The sequence below is a fragment of the Medicago truncatula genome, chromosome 5, assembly GCF_003473485.1.
Source record: "Medicago truncatula cultivar Jemalong A17 chromosome 5, MtrunA17r5.0-ANR, whole genome shotgun sequence".
NCBI classification, from domain to species: domain Eukaryota; kingdom Viridiplantae; phylum Streptophyta; class Magnoliopsida; order Fabales; family Fabaceae; genus Medicago; species Medicago truncatula.
This window is the reverse complement of record NC_053046.1, coordinates 32,314,632-32,333,932: the sequence shown is the minus strand read 5'-3', so window position 1 is coordinate 32,333,932 and position 19,301 is coordinate 32,314,632. Positions and strand designations below refer to the sequence as shown.

Here is a 19,301-nt window from a genome sequence, read left to right as displayed (position 1 = left end):
GGGTAATAATAAATAGTATTAACTGGCTGATGTTTTCTTTTTGTGTCTATATTCGTCCCATACTGATGTATTCAAAAAGTGGTTTAGTCATTTTAAGGGTAATAATAACTAATATTAACTGGATGATGTTTGCTTTTCGTGTCTACATTCGTCTCATACTGATGTATTCAAAAAGTGGTTTACTCATTTCAAGGGTAATAATAAATAGTATTAACTGACTGATGTTTTCTTTTCGTGTCTATATTCGTCCCATACTTATGTATTCAAAAAGTGGTTTAGTCATTTTAAGGGTAATAATAAATAGTATTAATCGGCTGATGTTTGCTTTTCGTGTCTATATTCGTCCTATACTGATGTATTCAAAATGCAATGTGACAAAAACAATCAAACCTTATCCCTTAAGTACAGTCAGCTACATGGATCAAATTATGACATAACGTTCTTATCCAAAACTATAAGTGAAGTACCTTAAAAAGAGTTGGTGGTGTCTATCTATATATTACAATAGCTGAATAGCTATCCCTAATTCATGAACAAAAACATGTCACCCCTTATTCTTTTACCCTTTGCTCTCTTGCTATTCTTCTTGTTCAAAAAACACAAAACATCTAAGAAATCAACAACTCTTCCACCAGGTCCTAAAGGCCTTCCTTTCATTGGAAACTTACACCAACTTGATAGTTCAGTTCTTGGTTTAAATTTCTATGAACTCTCTAAGAAATATGGCCCTATAATCTCCCTTAAACTTGGTTCAAAGCAAACAGTCGTTGTTTCATCAGCAAAAATGGCCAAAGAAGTAATGAAAACACATGATATCGAATTCTGTAACCGACCCGCGTTAATCAGCCATATGAAAATATCATATAATGGATTAGATCAAATATTTGCACCATATAGAGAATATTGGAGACACACAAAAAAACTTTCCTTTATTCATTTTCTTAGTGTCAAAAGAGTCTCAATGTTTTACTCAGTTAGAAAAGATGAGGTGACACGAATGATCAAGAAGATATCAGAAAATGCTTCTTCCAACAAAGTTATGAACATGCAGGATCTTCTTACTTGTCTTACAAGTACTTTAGTTTGTAAGACCGCCTTCGGCAGAAGGTATGAAGGGGAAGGAATTGAGCGTAGCATGTTTCAAGGTCTGCATAAAGAAGTTCAGGATTTGCTAATTTCGTTCTTTTACGCGGATTATTTGCCCTTTGTTGGAGGGATTGTTGATAAGCTCACCGGAAAGACGAGTCGCCTTGAGAAAACGTTCAAGGTTTCAGATGAACTTTATCAAAGTATTGTTGATGAACATCTTGATCCAGAAAGGAAGAAGTTGCCTCCACATGAGGATGATGTTATTGATGCCTTGATTGAACTGAAGAATGATCCTTACTGCTCAATGGATCTCACTGCAGAACACATCAAGCCCTTGATCATGGTTAATGTTTTTTTTTAATTATTTTTATTCTTCACTCTTATTAAGCCTTCATCTTGGTTCAATTTCAAAACATTTTATCTTTGCAGAATAGTTCATGAAACATATTGAAACTTGTCCAATATTGCAGAATATGTCGTTTGCTGTGACAGAAACAATTGCGGCAGCGGTAGTCTGGGCTATGACTGCGCTAATGAAGAATCCAAGAGCGATGCAGAAAGTACAAGAAGAGATTCGGAAAGTGTGTGCAGGGAAAGGTTTTATAGAGGAAGAAGATGTCGAAAAGCTTCCATATTTCAAGGCCGTTATAAAAGAATCGATGAGATTGTACCCAATTTTGCCTATACTTTTACCAAGAGAAACAATGACAAATTGCAACATTGCAGGGTACGACATTCCAGACAAGACATTGGTGTACGTGAATGCATTGGCGATCCATAGAGACCCAGAAGTATGGAAGGATCCAGAAGAGTTTTATCCAGAGAGATTCATAGGAAGTGATATAGATTTAAAAGGACAAGATTTTGAGCTGATTCCGTTTGGTTCTGGGCGAAGAATTTGCCCCGGCTTAAACATGGCTATTGCTACCATCGACCTTGTACTTTCTAATCTTCTCTATTCATTTGACTGGGAAATGCCTGAAGGAGCTAAGAGGGAAGACATTGACACTCATGGTCAAGCCGGACTTATTCAACACAAGAAAAATCCTCTCTGTCTTGTTGCTAAGAAGCGAATTGAATGCGTGTGATCTTGAACTTGCATGTTATGCTATATTTATGTGAAGAAAATAAAGCATGCATGATGAGGTCTTTGAAGAGTGTCACCGGAAATAGAGTATTATAGTTAAGTGAGTCTTCATGATTAATATTGTAATAAAAGACTCTATCCTTGTATTATATGTTCATAGAAATAAAAATCATCTTTCTGTATAGACTCTTCCTATAGTTCTTTCAATAAAGTTGTATTAAATCAGTCTCTCAGTATTTGATGATTTGAAAGAGAAACTTTAAACTTTCATAAGTGCTTTAAATTGAGAACAAGTATTCACATAATGAAGCAAACAACTAAGTGACTAGAATAAGTTGACGGCTATCCAATAAATTTGCCGATGTTGCTCTTTACTCCTGTATGCCCACAATTCTGGAAAAACATAATACTCAAATTGAAATCTGGAAATTGTTACCGCGTACTACACACACAAACCAAGCCTATGGGGGCATCTCGGTTAGTCAAGATACAGTTCGGTTCGTAAAGGTAACATCTCTGTTCTATAAAGATAGAACCTATTTATTCAAAACAGTGTTGTGTGGAATATGGCAGAAAACCCCAATAAACACGCCATTGCGGCCTATGACAGCACCATGGCCTCCATTCAAAACAATATTGGTCCAAAAAGCGCATAACCTGGTGCACTGAATCTTAAAACAAGTTTGGTTCAGGACAAACCATGAACTGTTCGGTTTTTACAAACTGTTTTTACGGTTCCATTTGATTTTCCTTCGTGAAACAAATCATGAAAAGTTGTACAAGTTATCCCACTAGGGCTTGAGCTTATCTACCGGCATAAGTTTTGTGATACTGTTTTGGACAACTTATAAAAATAGCTTATGACATTTTTCATAAGCTTTTTTTTGTAAGTTCTCCAAAATAGTTTATGGAAACAACTTATAGCATATACGAAAACAATTTTATTTTATCTTTTGCCATAGAAACAGATTATGTAAGCTTATAGATAATCACTTATCATGATAAGCGCATGTGCTATAAACCGCAAATAAGTTTTTTTTTTATTTTTAAAACAGGGCTTAAATGATTGCTTCTAAAAAAATAAGTGGCTAAAATGATGTCACTGGAGCCTATTGAAAAACCAACCAAAATGATGTCACTAGAGCAATATTTTTCCTTTTGTTATTTGCACTATCTATAATTTAATCTATTCGATGAAATTCCATGTATCTGTCCGGAAAACAACCAATGTATATATATTTCCTAATGAAAATAATTTGCTGTCGGAATATCAATTGAATTTGTAGCATTACAATCATAGAGAAGAAATTTGTCATGCAACGTACCTGTTACATCATATCATTTGTTTGTCTTTTATGTATATGAAGCCGCCTAAAGTTCACCGGATCTGTCCGTTTTGCAGCGATTCAAAATGTTTTGATTGAGATGTGTATGCAAAATTGTTTTGAAGCGTCAACCTCCCGTCATTAAATTTAGGCTAAAATATGGTTTTAGTCCCTGCAAATATGTCTCGTTTTGGTTTTATTCTCTGTAAAACAAAAAAATTGTTTTTGGTCCCTGCAAAATAGTCCCTCAGGGACTATTTTCAAAAACAAAAAATTTTGCAGGGATCTTTTTTAAAAACAAAATATTTTGCAGGGACCAAAAACTATAAAATTGGTTCAGTTATAATGTGTCACGTATGCAAATCATCACAAAAGTGGGGTCAGAGACTATTTTCAAAAACAAAAAATTTTGCAGGGACAAAAAACAAATTTTTTATTTTACAGAGACTAAAATCAAAACAAGGTATATTTGCAGGGACTAAAACCATATTTTAGTCTTAAATTTATAGTAAAATAACATTGATGATTGTTTGATATTTTGATATTTGTTTGGAGTGTGAGAATCAAATAATGAAAAAGTGTGTATGGACCGGCTCCAGTGTCTTTATTCAACCGCTATTGCTGTACCCAAAATCAAATGAGTTTGAAAAAAATAAAAAAATATTTTGTTTTAATGTGTGTTGTCTTGAGTGATGTTGAATGTTAAAAACTGCAACAAGAAAAATAGCATTATAATATTGTGACTTTTGTGTGCATGATTTGAAAAGTTCAGATACATGAGAAACTTTTTGAACATATACCTCAAAATGGATGATGCACCATATTCGATATGTATCTTACATACATTCTGATACGTATTAGAAGCGTATCTGAAAATTAAATATTATTTTAAAAAAAAAAAATTATCCGATGCTTTTAAAATACACGGGGATACACTAGGGATAGGCGGTGGGATATCGATATGCGCGAGCTACCTGATGTTTCTATTATATTTGGTATATATGTAATTGACCAAGTATGGTGTTCTCTATTTAGGATATATCATATATGTAATTGATTCATTGTCGTTTTCATTATTATCAATACTACTTATACTTATATTTATATTTATATTTATATTTATATTGTTGTCCATCGTTTGTTTTGTGTCTCTTTGTTTGTTTTAGAACGCTGCTATTGATGATTGTTGTGTGAAGGCAATTTAATTGTTGTGCCTTCTCGTTTTTTTATGTCTGTTTGGTCTAGGTTTTGCGCAAATTTTTTTCTTTTGAATTTTAGTCCATATTTTTATTGAGTTTTAATATTTAGTTTAAATTTAATTTTTTATTCAAGTATCTCAACCGGATCGTATCTTAAATTTAAAAAAAAAAATAAATAATCGTATTTGTGTCGCATCGTATCATGGCTTCATAGGAGAGTGTTTTAAAAGAGTTGGTGGTATGTACATTAAAGGGTTTGAAGTGTGATAAATAAATAATAAATGTATTGATATGCTGATGTTTGCTTTTGGAGTGTGAGGGCTGAGGATCAAATAATAAGTGTGTTTGGATTGCTTTTGGTGTCTATATTCGTCTCATACTTATGTATTTGAAATGGAATGAGACAAAAACAATTTAAAATGATATTGTAACTTTTATATGTTGATGTGACACATTAGAAAGTGCTTTAAAGAAGTAGGATGTGTGTATATCTTGAGTCATGATCCGTTTATACTAGGTGTCAATCGATTTGTTAACATCAAATCTTAATCGTTGATTTCTTTTGATATAAAGGCTTATATTTGTTGATTTAGAATATGATGTGAACCACTTTCACAGGATTATCGAGTGGGAGGGGGGAGAAAATTAGTTAGGTGAAGTGGAAGTCGGTGTGCCAACAAAAGAAAAATTGAGGTATTGGGATTAAAGATGTGCAGGTAATGAATGTGTGTTTATTGGCTAAATGGAGATGGAGGTTACTAGATGGGGAAAATGCATTGTGGAAGGATGTGCTTGAGGAAAAATATGGCTCATGTAGGCGTGTTGGAAGGTGGTGTTACATCTTGGTCGAGGTTCATTTCGGTTTGGTGGAAATACGTAGTAAAGTTAGATGATTTTGGTAGCCTAGGATGGTTTAATGGTGAGATTTTGCGCAAGGTGAGGAATGGTTTGAAGACGAATTTTTGGAAAGTTAATTGGCGTGGAGGTGGGAGCTTTGCTAAAAAAATAGACTTTTTTTCGATCTCAAGTCAAAAGGAGGCAATGGTGGGGGAGATAGGAGCGGTTTCGGAGGAGGGTTTGAATTGGAATTTCATTTGGAGAAGAAGACTCTTTGTGTGGGAGGAAGAGTTGCTTACTAGCCTTTTGGAGGATTTGGAGGGTATGAGGTGGTTTAACGAGGAGGATAAGTGGAGATGGAATCTAGAAGAGAATGGTTGTTATTTGATGAAATTGGCTTACTTGAAGTTGGAGGGATTTGTGTTGTGTGAATATATTTGGGGAGTAGTGGAGAAAGGGGTGTTTGAAAATATGTGGAATAGTCCGGCTCCATCAAAGTGGTAGCGTTTGGATGGAGGGTTCTTCTTGATCATATCCCAACTAGAGTTAATCTTGCTTTAATAAATGTTTTATCACCGGAAGCGTCTAGGTTGTGTGTGATGTGTAATAGGAAGGAAGAATCGGCTTTACATTTTTTTTACATTGTGATGTGGTGCGGGTTAAATTGATGCTGTGGTTGAATTGTTGGTTTCTAACCCCATTGTGCATTGGAAGTGTTGTAATGTAGGGGGAAGATCTAAAAAGGTAACTAAAGGTTTTTGGTTAATTTAGCACACAACTATTTGGGTTTTGTGGAAAACGAGAAATGACATGATTTTCAAGGGAATAAACTTTGAGGTGGAGGAATTGGTTGTAGAGATTAAGGTGTTGTCTTGGAGGTAGATGTTGGAAAGAATGCACACGCTGTCTTGTCTTTTTTATAAATGGTGTTGGAATCCAAGGTTTTGTCTTGGAGGTGGATGTTGAAAAGAATGCACACGCCGTTCGTCTTTTTTATGAATGGTGTTGGAATCCAATGTTTTGTCTTAAAAGATAGTGATCTTGGGTTTCTAGCTGTGGGAGTTGGTTGGAGTTTAGGCAGTTCCATTTAGTTTTCTGGCAGTGAGCTCCGCGTGGATGTCTTGTGCTGCTGTCATTGTTTTTTATGCATGTAGTGTTGCCTTTTCACAGTTAGCCTTTGTTTTGGCTTTATTGGTGTCTTGGTATTCTATTAGTACCAATTTTGTAAGATTATGGGGAAGGTAGTGTATTGTTGCTGTTAGGCGTGAACTGTGTGATGCATGATGCCTAGGATTTGGCAGCGGTTCTGTGTTGTTTTTTGTTGAGTACCTGAGACTTCTTGCAATTGGGATAGTGAGGCATGAGTATGCAGATGGTTATTGTCCGTATGCATACTCCGGCCTCATTATTTTGGAAGTTTAGGGTGTTTGTTTTAGAGGTGTTCTGTATATATGTGGCATCGATTGTAACTGTTTTTGCTTTTTCCGCGAGTGTTTATGCGTCTTGCATTTACTCGACGAGAATAAATTTACCATTTCAAAAAAAAAAAAAAAAGATTATCAATCGGGGTTTTTTTTTCTTCTCAAAACTAGATCTCAAATTTTTTGTTGTAAGAAGTCTGAGAGTCGAGAAATGGTAAATAGGATGAGTTTGATCTGATATGTCGTGTTGTAAGAAGTCTGAGAGTCGAGAAATGAAGAACATTAAGGTTTTATCCTATACATAGTTTTTCACTCGGTTGATGACCTAGTTCTACAAATGATGTGTTGATTTTGAATGTTTTACAAAGTAGTTCCCATTGATTTCAGCAGTTGTTTTTCTTTCTTGCTTTGAGACTATATTTATTCTTCAATTTAATTCCTCTTTGCATCTCAGAGGAAAATCTCTACCTATAGTTCTTTCAATAAAGTTGTATTAAATCAGCCTCTCAGTATTTGATGATTTGAAGAGAAACTGTAAATTTCATAAGTGCTTTAAATTGAGAACAAATATTAGTTGGGGTGTTACTACAGAAGCCATATTTGATGCAAGCAAGTGAAGTTTATAAGAAGCAAAAAAAAACAATGGAGCAATTTAGGTACTAGTCAATATAATTGTAATAATATAATTGACATAGTATAGTATTTTTATTATTTACCCTCCCCATCTTACCTATTTTCCCGTCTTTATTCCAGTGCATCCTATTTTCACCTTGCTTTCAACTTTCATGTCATTCACAGGCTACATCTAACTTATAAAATATACCTGTCTTCAAATTGTATCACAAATGATATGATACAAAATCATTTGAACCGCTAAAATGGGTCTGCTGCTGGAGTCTTCACAAGTTGCATGTGAAGCAAACAACTAAGTGACCATAGAATAAGTCGACGGCTATCCAATAATTTGCCGATGTTGCTCTTTACTCCTGTATGCCTGCAATAATGCAAAAACATAATACTCAAATTGAATTTTGGAAATTGTTACCACGTACTACACACACAAACCAAGCCTATGGAGGCATCTCGGTTAGTAAAGAAAACAGTTCGGTTCGTAAAGGTAGCATCTCTGTTCTATAAAGATAGAACCTGTTTAGTCCAAAATAGTGTTCTCAATGGTGGATGGTGGATTATGGCAGAAAACCCCAATAAACACACCATTGCAGCTTATGATGGCACCATGGCAGGCATCCCTTCACAGAATTCCTATGGAGGCTGTCAAAAAACCTGCCATAGCCTCTATTTAACAATATTGGTCCAAAAAGCACATAGGCTGGTGCACTGAACCTTAAAACAAGTTTGGTTCAGGACAAACCATGAACTGTTCGGTTTTTCCAAACTGTTTTTGCGGTTCAATTTGGTTTTCCTTCTTGAACCAAATCATGAAAAATAAATGATGGCTTCTTCAGAAAAATAAATGGATAAAATGATGTCATTGGAGCCTATTGAAAACCCAACCAAAATTTAAAAAATTTATTTAGAGCTGTATTTTTCCGATTGTTATTGCATTATTTCTCATTTAATCCATTCGATGAAATTCCATAATAAACAGAAATCAATTAAATTCTAAAGAGAGGTAAACTTTGCATTATTCACTTTTCTTTTTATTCAATTTCGCTGACTGGTTGTTTAGAATATTCCATAGTTTGACAGTAATGCAGTTATCTTTATGCCGTTCTGCACTTAACCGGCTATAAACAGGTCAAAGGACAACTAAATATAGAAATTTGAAAGAATAGAAGTGCTCTTTGTTAGGTGGAATGTTTCAACTTGCAGATGCAACACAACAACACCAATTTATATTTGAAAGAACAGAAGCGCCCTTTGTAGCATTACAATCAATAGAAAAGAAATTTGTAATTCAACATACCTGTTACATCATTTGCTTGTCTTTCAAGTATATGCAGCCGCCTGAAGTTCACTGTATCTGTCCGTTTTGCTCCTTATAACTCTGGCTTTATCGTCTATAATTTCTAGAACCTGGAGAATAAGAACACAACTATAAATTACAATAACTACTGGTTGTAAAATGAACATGTGAAGACTCGTGTAGACCTTTGATTTACCTCTGGTCTTGAATTAAGGACTCCGCTGGACATTCCAACATCTACACGCCATATGCTACAGTTGTATTTACTGTAAGAAACAAAGAACTGATTTAAATGAATAGAAGAAATCCATCCATAATGCACTAACTGACCTAGATAAAGCATCTTCCATTTATGCTGCAATTCAAGAACTACAGGAATACACAATTTATAATGTAAAGATTATGTCAAAAAAAAGAAAAATATATGTAGATTGTGGCAACTTGAGTGTAATAATTCCAAGAATGCTTAAAGAACTGTCTTCTCTTACCAATTTACCCCAATAGTTTGAGGAGTATGTCCAACCACCATTGCCTTAGCATCAACTGCTTGCAGCGTTTCTTCAAGAACGGAACATACCTGAATATTGTATTATTGAGTTTCAAGAGATATCAATACAAGTCATACTGAGACGAAATTTCATTATTTTACTAACTAATCTCAAATTAAGTAAGTGTAATTAAGACGGAATATTTGATAGAACGGCAAAAAGTCCCTATACCATGTTAAATTTGTTGACTTAATAATGAAAAGTTACAGAAAGGTGGAGTCATGGAGCTAATTTTCAGGGAAAGAACTACATGTCGGTGCAGTGTTGTGTCTGGTGTCTGTGTTAGTGCTTTATAGGTATTGACCATATAGAATTTTTAGTTTAAACAAGGGAGAGGGATATTATCATGTTTTCTATTTACTCCACACAATACCTTCCTATTAATCACATACTGTACAAATAAATTTCCTTGAGTATATTTACCTGTTTAGCCTCATAATCCATCAAATCTGGTGAGTCTCTTGAGTATAACCGATTCCAAACAACACTGTCATAACCCCTAGTGGCAATGAAAGGGATTTGGATAGTACTGTCATTCTCACTTGGATCTCTCATCCACTCAGACACTTCTTTGTTCATCCGCTCCAAACCATATGCAACTACAGAAAATGAAGAGACAAAAAGGATGAAGATAATATTACCAGGCTTCTGAAATTAGAGAAAGGTTCAATTGAACAAATTTAAAATACCGAAGTAAATTCTAGTGAAGGAGAAAGTACTGACATATATGCTAACATTTGTCTATCCAAATACAATTCAAGATAGTGATCATAACTATATACTATTCGAGATCATGTTAAACAAAACCATAAGGACAGTAAAATACTGACCATGGTGAGGAAGAAGGCCGCCATGACAGAAGACCCAGTCATTAACCTTGAGTGCAACACCATGCCTTGCAAGCTCACATGCCAGTGGCCCACCAGGCCGAAAGAGGATTGATCGGGCAATGACTCCTTTTTGTCTCTGTCCTAATAATCGAAAACTTCATCAAAAGAACAATAAAATATCATGTTTTGAATATTATAGAACATTTTGAGACAACATAACTGATATTCTACTTCCGAAGTAACAAATTATGTCTATATGACACCATAACTTATATTCCAGCACGTTGATTTGCGAGTTAGGATGCAACTTTAATTTTGTAATTTTGCCAAATTAGTTTGAACCAGGAATTTATTCTTGGTGACAATAAAAGTACATGTTAATGAAAAGTGTGACAGAAATTTATAATACCTTCACTAAATTCCAAGGTCCCCAATGACTTCTTGACTTTGTTCGATCTTCTTTCCATGTCTCAGATACATCAACCCAACCAGTAAATGTTTCTTCCCAGTCATCTTCAGAATTATTGATATATTCCACAAAATCACTACACTCGTCAAATCCTCCAGAATCAACATATCTGAAATCCCCTTCCACATTCATGGTTTCATGGTTTCCATTTACCTAGACAAAGCAGAACCAGTTATTGAAAATTAATTTATAAATGCTAAAAAGACATTTCAGATTTTTCAAAATTTACTCATAATTTCTACTTAACCTTGTGATTTAGATATAAATGGAAACTTCATAATAGTAACATGGAAAATGACAATTTAATGTGTAATGAGTTGGCATCTCCTTAGTGGTGTACTGTTGCTGTCATTAACATTTGATAATTGGGTCTTGTTTGGTTAAACATCTTAACTAAGTGCTTATGTATAAGCTATTTTTATAACAAATTTAAATAAAGTCAAGTTGTTATCATATAAGCTATAAGTAGTTTTCCTAAGCTGTCCTGGAGAGCTTATGGAAATAAGCTGAAAATGGACCTATCATAAGTTGTTTCTATGAGTTGTCCCAAATAGTCTCACAAATGTATACTCTCGTAGATTAGCCCATATAATTCATTTCAAAAAGTTTCTTAGAGATAGTAAGTTTAATGCTTTATAAGTCTGTAGAGTAGTGACTAAAACTGTTCTAAGTGTCAAATCCACAAATTACAAACCTGAAACACAGCTCCACCTTTTGATTTCGCTTGTTTATCCAATGATCGCAGCAAGGACAAGATAGCAATTTCATCTTCACCTCGATCTAATATATCTCCAAGTTGAATCAACACCTAAAATAGACATGCATTAAAATCATCCTTTAATTTTGCTACAAGTATAGATACTAAATGACATAATATTTCACTGATTATTTTTACTTTCGCTTTTCAACAGCTTTAGTACAATAAATAGTAAGAATGGAGGCTAATGGCCCCAGTGTTCAATCGCAGATTGCAACAAATAGTAGTTTGTTCAAATTCCGCAACGCTACTGTGCTATGTTGCCGCTATTTGACAACACTTTGTACAAAGTAATATATCGCAGAACAACAGTGATTTGATCAAATTTCTCTAAGCTATAGTACCATTATAGCTGCTATTTGACAACACTGATGATTCCAACTAAAACTAACAGATCAATTTTGAAAGACAGTAAGCATACATTTTCGCCACCAGTCCACAAGTCTTGACCATCAGAGCTCAACACACCAGCCATTTCAAGTGCATATCTAGCTTGCTTAAGATCTCCATGTAAATCTCCAACTACTCAGAAGAAGAAAAAATCAGCTTCAGTTAAATAAGTAAAAGAGAGACAACTTGCAATAAAAATCAAAACGATTCAGATAACGCTATCAGAAAGAACATCATCATATTAGTGTATTAAAATCACAGGACACTATTATGTCCACAGAAATTTTAATCACTTTTACTTCAGAATTTAAATTGAAGTTGTAAAGTCTAAGACTATAAAAATAGATTACTCATGGAGGTTACAGAAGTCCACAAAAACAGTTAACAGCTAATACTAATAAGTAAAGAATTGCATTTTCAGTTCCATATATCCAGCACAAAATACTAGACTCTCAAACAGATTGTATAATTCTAAAAAACCGAGCTGAAACACAAACTTATAGTTTATACATCAAAAAATAAGTGATCAACAATGTACTTCAGTTCAACTTGAACCCCGAGCCGAGAGCTATCAAGCGGCATTTATACGTTTTCTTCACAAAAAAAAATATTCAGCCATTCTCCATTTGATCCACATTCTCATCAAAAGGTCTACAAATAGCGACTATGCACAATATCAAGGTTGTATTCCACCACAATTGTGAGAATATCAAGAGTATATGATCACATTTTTTCGCAATATAAAAAACTGCTTAATGCGCGATATCAAGATTTATATTCCACTATATCAAAAGCATTCAATCACAATTTTTCGCAATATCAAGAATCAGGACGACACGCAGAATTAAGACACAATTAAAATACTTGTTCTTTCTAATCATGCAAATAAATATAATTCAATCACTAACCAAAAATTAAGTATGACTAATAATAACTATGGCAAATCCAATACACATTAAAAATAAAATAAAAAAGAGAAAAACATCGTGAGCGTATGAAACAAGAAGAATAACAAAAATATGGAACAGGAAAAAGACAAACCAGCGAGAATAGTGCGACCAGGAGCAGAAACAAAAGTAGGAGGGTGACCAATAACAACAATAGGTTTCAAATTACTTGATGTTGTTTTAAGGCTATTACTATGAATATTGTTGTTGTTATCAACAAGCAAAGAAGAAGAAGAAGAAAGAGTGGTGTTGTTACGAGGATGAGAAGATGGTGAGAGTGGTACTGTGGAGTTCATACATAGTGATGCCATTGTATTGATTTTATGATGATATGATATTGTTATGTTCCCATTTACTCTCAAAGAATAACAAAATTACGAGAAAACGAGAGAAATAGTTTTGCTATTATACGAAAAAGCTCCTCAACCAAGCATTTGATTATAGGATTATTGATGATGGGCTCTTGCCACGTTCACTCAATTTTTTCATTTACTTTATCACAATAAATTTTTTAAGTCTTTGTCCTTATGAGATTTATTTATTTCTTGAGGTTTTTTTTTAGATTTATTTTACCTTTTAAAGTAAATAAATGGAGCCGGGTATGAACTCGGATTTTTGTATATATTATGCAATATATTTACTAACTCTGTTAAGTTCACAAGGACAATTTCTATTTTTTTTTTTGGGTGCAAAAAGGGCCAAAGACTCAAAAGAAAACTAAGAAACTAGTCGAACATTTCTATGCATGGAAGCGTCGTAGATGTCATAAAAAAGAAGTCTTAAGAGCTCACTGAACGGATTCTCCATTCTAATACAATTAAAAAAGTCTAGAGAAAAGCTAAAGTTAGGCAACCAATCAGCACGTTGATTACTCTCCCTCCAAGTATGATGAAATTGGACTCGTCAATCCAAAGCCAGAAGTTTTCGAATGTGTTCCACCAATATGGGAATTGAGCCACTAAATTTGCAGTTTTTTGTAACCATGTCAATCAAGATTTTAGAATCACTTTCAACAATGAGTTGTGGAATGTGCTCTCGCCAAGCCATCTCCAAACCAAGATACATGCCTTACATTTCAGTATGAAGTGCATCACACACTTCAATCTTTCGAATGTAGCATTTTAGCCATCTCCCTTCAGAGTTGCGAAAGAGGCACCACAACCTGAATATTCTCCACTTCCTTTGCAAGCACCATCACTATTGAGTTTAATCCAACCTTCAAGGGGTTTCTTCCAACCTATGTAGATTGTCTCCTTCATTTGAAAATTGCAATGAGGCCATTAGTTTGAACATAAGTTTATCTTTTGAGAAAAATTTTGATCGTCAAGACAGGATTATTTGCTTGTTGAAAATTCTCTTTAAAAATAGTTGTGTTTCTCCACGTCCACATGAACCAACAACTGGTCATGAAAGTTGTCTTCCAATTTGTACTATGACCATCAATACCCTGCTAATTAATAGTGTTATTATAAATCCAATTCATGTAATCAAAAGTAAAGAAATCCGTTATAAAGTTAGATGGAACCAAACAGAGCCATACCTGAGTAGCGTAGACATAGTCATGAAGCACATGAATGGTAGTCTCATCATCTATCCCACATCTAGTACAAAGTGGAGATATACCCAATCCTCACTTGCTTCTCCGAAAGTTGGTAAGGATGTGTTCCTGAGCTGCCAACCAGATAAAAGTTTGTATACAGTGTGGTCCTTTCCAGTCCCACAAAGATTTCCCATCTCCCTCTAGAGCATGGATATCCCCATGTTGCAACCAATAAACACTTTGAATAGTAAATTGGTGAGTATTGGTTTCCCCCGTCCCATGGTATCAGGTCTGTTCGTATCGTTTAGGGTATGTAAAGTAAGGACCGGATTCACAATAGTATTAGGTAAATTCTTCTTCTTCAAAAAAAGTATTAGGTAAATTATCCTGCAAAAAAGTATTAAATCTCAATTTCCTTCAGGAGTCAGCGTATCCCTCATAGAAAGAGTGGTATCAATGATGTTTTCGGATGTTGAGGTTAGGAGAATGCCTCCCTTAGAAACTTATTTATCCATCCATAAATTTGTTCGTCTGCCATTTCCTATTTGACAAAACACATGGTGTTGGAAATCATTCCAGATTCCTGCCAAAGATTTCCATAAAGGAGAATCATAAGGCTGAGTGCTACAAGAAACCATGAAAGCATTACTTCTGCCATACTTGCTAACAAGGACTTTACACCACAACTCATTTGGTTTGTTAACGAGGTTCCACATCATTTTCATCAGAAAAGCCTCATTCGTATAACGAGGTCTCTTAAACCCCAAACCATCATTAGATTTTGGCTGACAACAAACATCCCAATTAACCAAATGTGGTTTTCACCTCTGATCAGAGTCTCCCCACATGAAACCACGTTGAAACACAAATAGTTTTAGGGATCTTTGCATACTGCATAGGGTAATATGGAATAGAGCTAATAACTGACTTTGAGATAGTAATTCTCTCTGCTAGACTTAAACATTGTTGTTTCCATCCAGTAAGTTTATTCTGAATTTTGTCGGCAATATGCCTAAAGTGACCTTTAGTGGATCTACCAGTAACTAAATTAGCCCCCAGGTATCTACCCAAACTATTGACATGAGTAAAACTAGTATGAAGTAGGATTTCTTCATGAAGTTGGTTATCCATATTCTTAGAGAAATAAATTTGAGTTTTATGATTGTTGATCTTTTGGCTTGAAGCTTGGCAAAAGAGGTCAAGACAATCCATAAACCAATGAGCTTCCTCGATAGAAGCCTCTTTAAAAAGAAGAAGATCGTTAGCAAAAAGAAAATGAGAAATTTGGGGACCATACCTGCCTGCACGCATTGGTTTTCAGTACTCAGCCTCCACCTAGTCAGCTATAATGTGTGAAAGTCTATCCATACAAATGACAAATAAATAAGGAGACAGAGGGTCCCCTTGTGCGAAAGTCTATTCAACAGAAAAGTACTCAGCCTCTACCTAGTTACCATAATTGTAGCTGATTTTTGTTATATCTAATTTTATATAAACAACAATTTGTTGATAGAAAGAGTAAGAGATACTCAACCGATTACCGATTACAATAGAGTCAAAAAACACCTACAACATTTTTTTGTATACTATGGATTTGAACACCGGGTGAAGAAGTCAAAACCTACTCTACCTCCTATTATCGATAACACCCATTTCTAAGATAAGGTCATAATATTGACGTATATTGATGGTTTGAAATCTTGAAGTGTACTTATTTTAAATATTTCATTTTCGATTTCTCTTGATGCCAATTTTGATTGACTAGTTTAACTTCTCAAAAAAATATAAGGTGTTAATACTTGTTATTACCTCTCTAAAATAAACAAACAACAGGTAAAACAACATTATTTCTTATATTCCACGGTATTCATACAACATCACCTAAATATAAAGATGTCAATTAGGGGTGGACAAGAAACCGACCCCCGACCCAAACCATGTTATCCGAAATAGAAATGATATTTGTACAACCACATTATGACAATTTTTTAACAACTTTCTCTCTCATACTCACATTATATTCTTATTCTCTTTCTTCCTTTTTCTCTCTCTATTGTTTTGAACCAATGAGAAGAGAAAAAATGAAAGTTGTCGTCAAAGTTATCACCAATTGATGTACATATATCACTACTCTATCCAAAAACAAAAACAGTTCAACAAATGGTTCAATTTCGGGTTGTCGGATCTGTAGGTTGCTAGTTTCTACAATGGATAACATAGGTCGAAAGCGGATATGGAAATTTGATCCTTTGCAATCCGACACCCTACCGTAAATAGCTTCCTTCTTATGCTAAAACCAACACAGAGAGAGAAAATACTAGAGACTAGTACTACCTACCTTATTACATTATATTGTTATTATTATTAGAGATTTAGACTTTCTAACATTTTATTCTATTGCTTCCTGATGACAAGCCATTGCCTCGCCCTCCTTCTTTCTACGAGTTCTATTTAGTGCAATGCTTTGTTGTAGCTTTATAAAATATGATCATGGCATGAATTTGTTTTAAGCGACAACTTTGTTTTTCTCCTTTAGTCTTCAACCTCTCTCTTTTACTCTATAATTCTCCTGTAACTGAGCCATAATTTTCCTGTAACCTGAGCCAAACATAAAAAATCACAATCTTAAGTTAAATTTTTTAGGATTAAATATGCAAACCGTCCCTGTAATTTGGGCTCATTTTGATTTTTGTCCTTGTAAAAAAAAATAAATTAATTACATCCCTATAAAAAAAAATTTGTTTTAAAAATGTCTCTGGCCCCACTTCGTTGGTGATGTGGCAACGTTTTGGGCCACGTGGCAGTTGCTGACTAGGCAACTTATACCACGTGGCGCTGACGTGGCGGTCCGCATAATTAAAAAATTAAAATTATTTTTAAAGTTTTAAAAATTATTTTTTTTAATTTAAAAATATAAAATAAAACATTTTAAAAAATCTGAAAAAAATTAAAATAATTTTCTGAAATTATTTTTATCATATAATTTAAAAAAAAAAAAATTATTTTTTTTTAAATTATAAAATCTAAAATTTCTGAAAAAAAATGAAATGACTTTTTTAAAATATGAAGAAAAAATATAATTTTCAAATTAAAAAAAATTAAAGTCAAAAATTTAATTTTAACAGTTTTTTTCGATTTTTTTTAATAATTTTTGAATTTATTTTCATATTTTTTTAATTAAAAAAAATAATTTTTAAAACTTTAAAAATAATTTTAATTTTTTAATTATGTGGACGGCCACGTCAGCGCCACGTGGCAGAAGTTGCACAGTCAGCAACTACTACGTGGCAAAACCCATGCCACATCACCAGTGAAGTGGGGCCAGGGACATTTTTAAAACAAAAAAAATTTTACAGGGATGTAATTAATTTTTTTTTTTTACAGAGACGAAAATCAAAATGAGCCCAAATTACAAGGACAGTTTGCATATTTAAGCCAATTTTTTATATATGATGATGTTTTGAGTTTTTGTGAATTTCTGGCTTCTTTATAGACATGGCAACTGGGCGGGGCAGGGACGGTTTTTAATATACCCGCCCCCGCTTCACTGTACCCATCCCCGCCCCGCCCCCAAACCCATCGGGGATAGAAAATTCACACCCAAATCCGCCCCCAACGGAGACGGGTTTCCCATCCTCGCCCCCACCCCCTTCCGCAACTGTAGTAAAAAATAAATAACATATTTTTTCTTCTTTTTTTCGGAGCAACAAAAAAAATCTAATAACAAAAGCTTCTAAAATCATTAGAGCACAATGCATCTTTTAAAGATCATAATGTCACAGTAAAAAAAACATGCTTAGTTGCAAGATTATTAAAACAAAATAAAGGTATAAGAGTAATATGATTATCAAATATAAGGGTAAAAAATAAACAAGGCGGGTGCGAGGGTGGGTGCAGGGTGGGATTGACCTTCCCCCGACCCCGCCCCCGTACTAAAGCGACGGGTTTTCCCCACACCCGCACCCAATCAAATTGGCTTTTCCCCGTTAAATACGAGGCAGGGGAGCCAAGTCTGAGCGGGGGAAGGTTCAAATGCATGTCTACAAATCCGATTTTTTTGTAGGGCTTGAACTTAAATATTTGACCCGAATTTTTGTAGAACTTTTTAGCCCATCCTAAAAAATATGTTATCCATTTGGGCTAGCCTGTATGGGATACGTGTAACCCATTTAGCTCGCATAACAAAAAAATCCTAAAAGTTATATATATTTTTAAATAGTTTCTAACTTGTTTTTTTTTTTTTTTACAAAAGTTTCTTACTTAGTGTATTATACAAGTGAAAAATTCAATGAATCAACACACAAAAACAAATTCATTCAATCAAATGATGTCTGATCGTACCTAACCAAAAGGTGGTTGTTGGCCCTGTATTGAATGCGGTGGTTGTTATACTTCTAGTGAGCGTTGGACCAAATGGGGGGGAGGTGTACCTGCATACACTCCGATGCTCAAGTTAGTAGTTTAGAATGGGGGGTTTGAGAGCGTGAGAGATTCTACCTTGGAGGTTGCGAGGAGCCTCCTATTTATAGAGGTGGGTGAATGCAGAGTCGTTGTAAGGCACACGTGTGGCTGGCGGTTACGAAATCACTAGAAGTATAACCGTCGGTGATATATTTGCGGGAACGTGGGTAAAGACACGTTACTGTTCGTTTGAACAGGTCTCAGTTGCTCCGTGCACCCCCCTCGCGGGGAAGGGGTGTGTTGCGAGTAATTTGCCAAATGCAGTATTTGGGCTTGGTTCGTTATTTGGCCTAAGTGGTTAAGCACAGGTCTTTGACCGGTCCAGAACAATGTCAAAAAACGTTTATAGTCGTATTTGTCAATTTTACTTGTGTGATGACTAGAAACAATATTTTTAGTAAATGCAACATTTTTTTTAATGATTAGAAACATATTACAGTCTTAAAAACGTTTACAGTCAATTTTAGCTTCTTC

General features: G+C 34.5%; 2 protein-coding genes across 2 annotated transcripts; one reads left to right on the top strand and one right to left on the bottom strand.

The window, feature by feature from the left end:
* Window positions 1-488: 488 nt before the first annotated feature.
* LOC11406515 (cytochrome P450 83B1) lies at window positions 489-2,360 on the top strand. Its single transcript, XM_003615789.4, has 2 exons — window positions 489-1,432; window positions 1,560-2,360. The coding sequence occupies exons 1-2, from the start codon at window positions 530-532 to the stop codon at window positions 2,175-2,177; spliced, it is 1,521 nt and encodes a 506-aa protein (XP_003615837.2). The 5' UTR covers window positions 489-529; the 3' UTR covers window positions 2,178-2,360.
* Window positions 2,361-7,532: 5,172 nt separating this feature from the next.
* On the bottom strand, window positions 7,533-13,224 carry LOC11408062 (shewanella-like protein phosphatase 1). The gene is made up of 10 exons (XM_003615786.4): window positions 12,921-13,224; window positions 11,911-12,011; window positions 11,427-11,540; window positions 10,673-10,885; window positions 10,264-10,399; window positions 9,857-10,032; window positions 9,374-9,462; window positions 9,082-9,151; window positions 8,886-8,995; window positions 7,533-7,952 (listed from the first exon to the last, which is right to left on the bottom strand). Exons 1-9 carry the CDS (start codon window positions 13,135-13,137, stop codon window positions 8,909-8,911), a joined length of 1,203 nt encoding a protein of 400 aa, XP_003615834.1. The 5' UTR covers window positions 13,138-13,224; the 3' UTR covers window positions 7,533-7,952; window positions 8,886-8,908.
* Window positions 13,225-19,301: the final 6,077 nt, after the last annotated feature.

Coding starts and splice junctions, on each gene's coding strand:
- LOC11408062 (XM_003615786.4), bottom strand. CDS start 13,137: ATGGCATCACTATGTATGAACTCCACAGTACCACTCTCACCATCTTCT. Junction 12,012..12,920: donor TGGTCGCACTATTCTCGCTG/GTTTGTCTTTTT, acceptor TCTTCTGAGTAG/TTGGAGATTTACATGGAGAT. Junction 9,152..9,373: donor CAAACTATTGGGGTAAATTG/GTAAGAGAAGAC, acceptor TGTTTCTTACAG/TAAATACAACTGTAGCATAT.
- LOC11406515 (XM_003615789.4), top strand. CDS start 530: ATGAACAAAAACATGTCACCCCTTATTCTTTTACCCTTTGCTCTCTTG. Junction 1,433..1,559: donor ACATCAAGCCCTTGATCATG/GTTAATGTTTTT, acceptor CCAATATTGCAG/AATATGTCGTTTGCTGTGAC.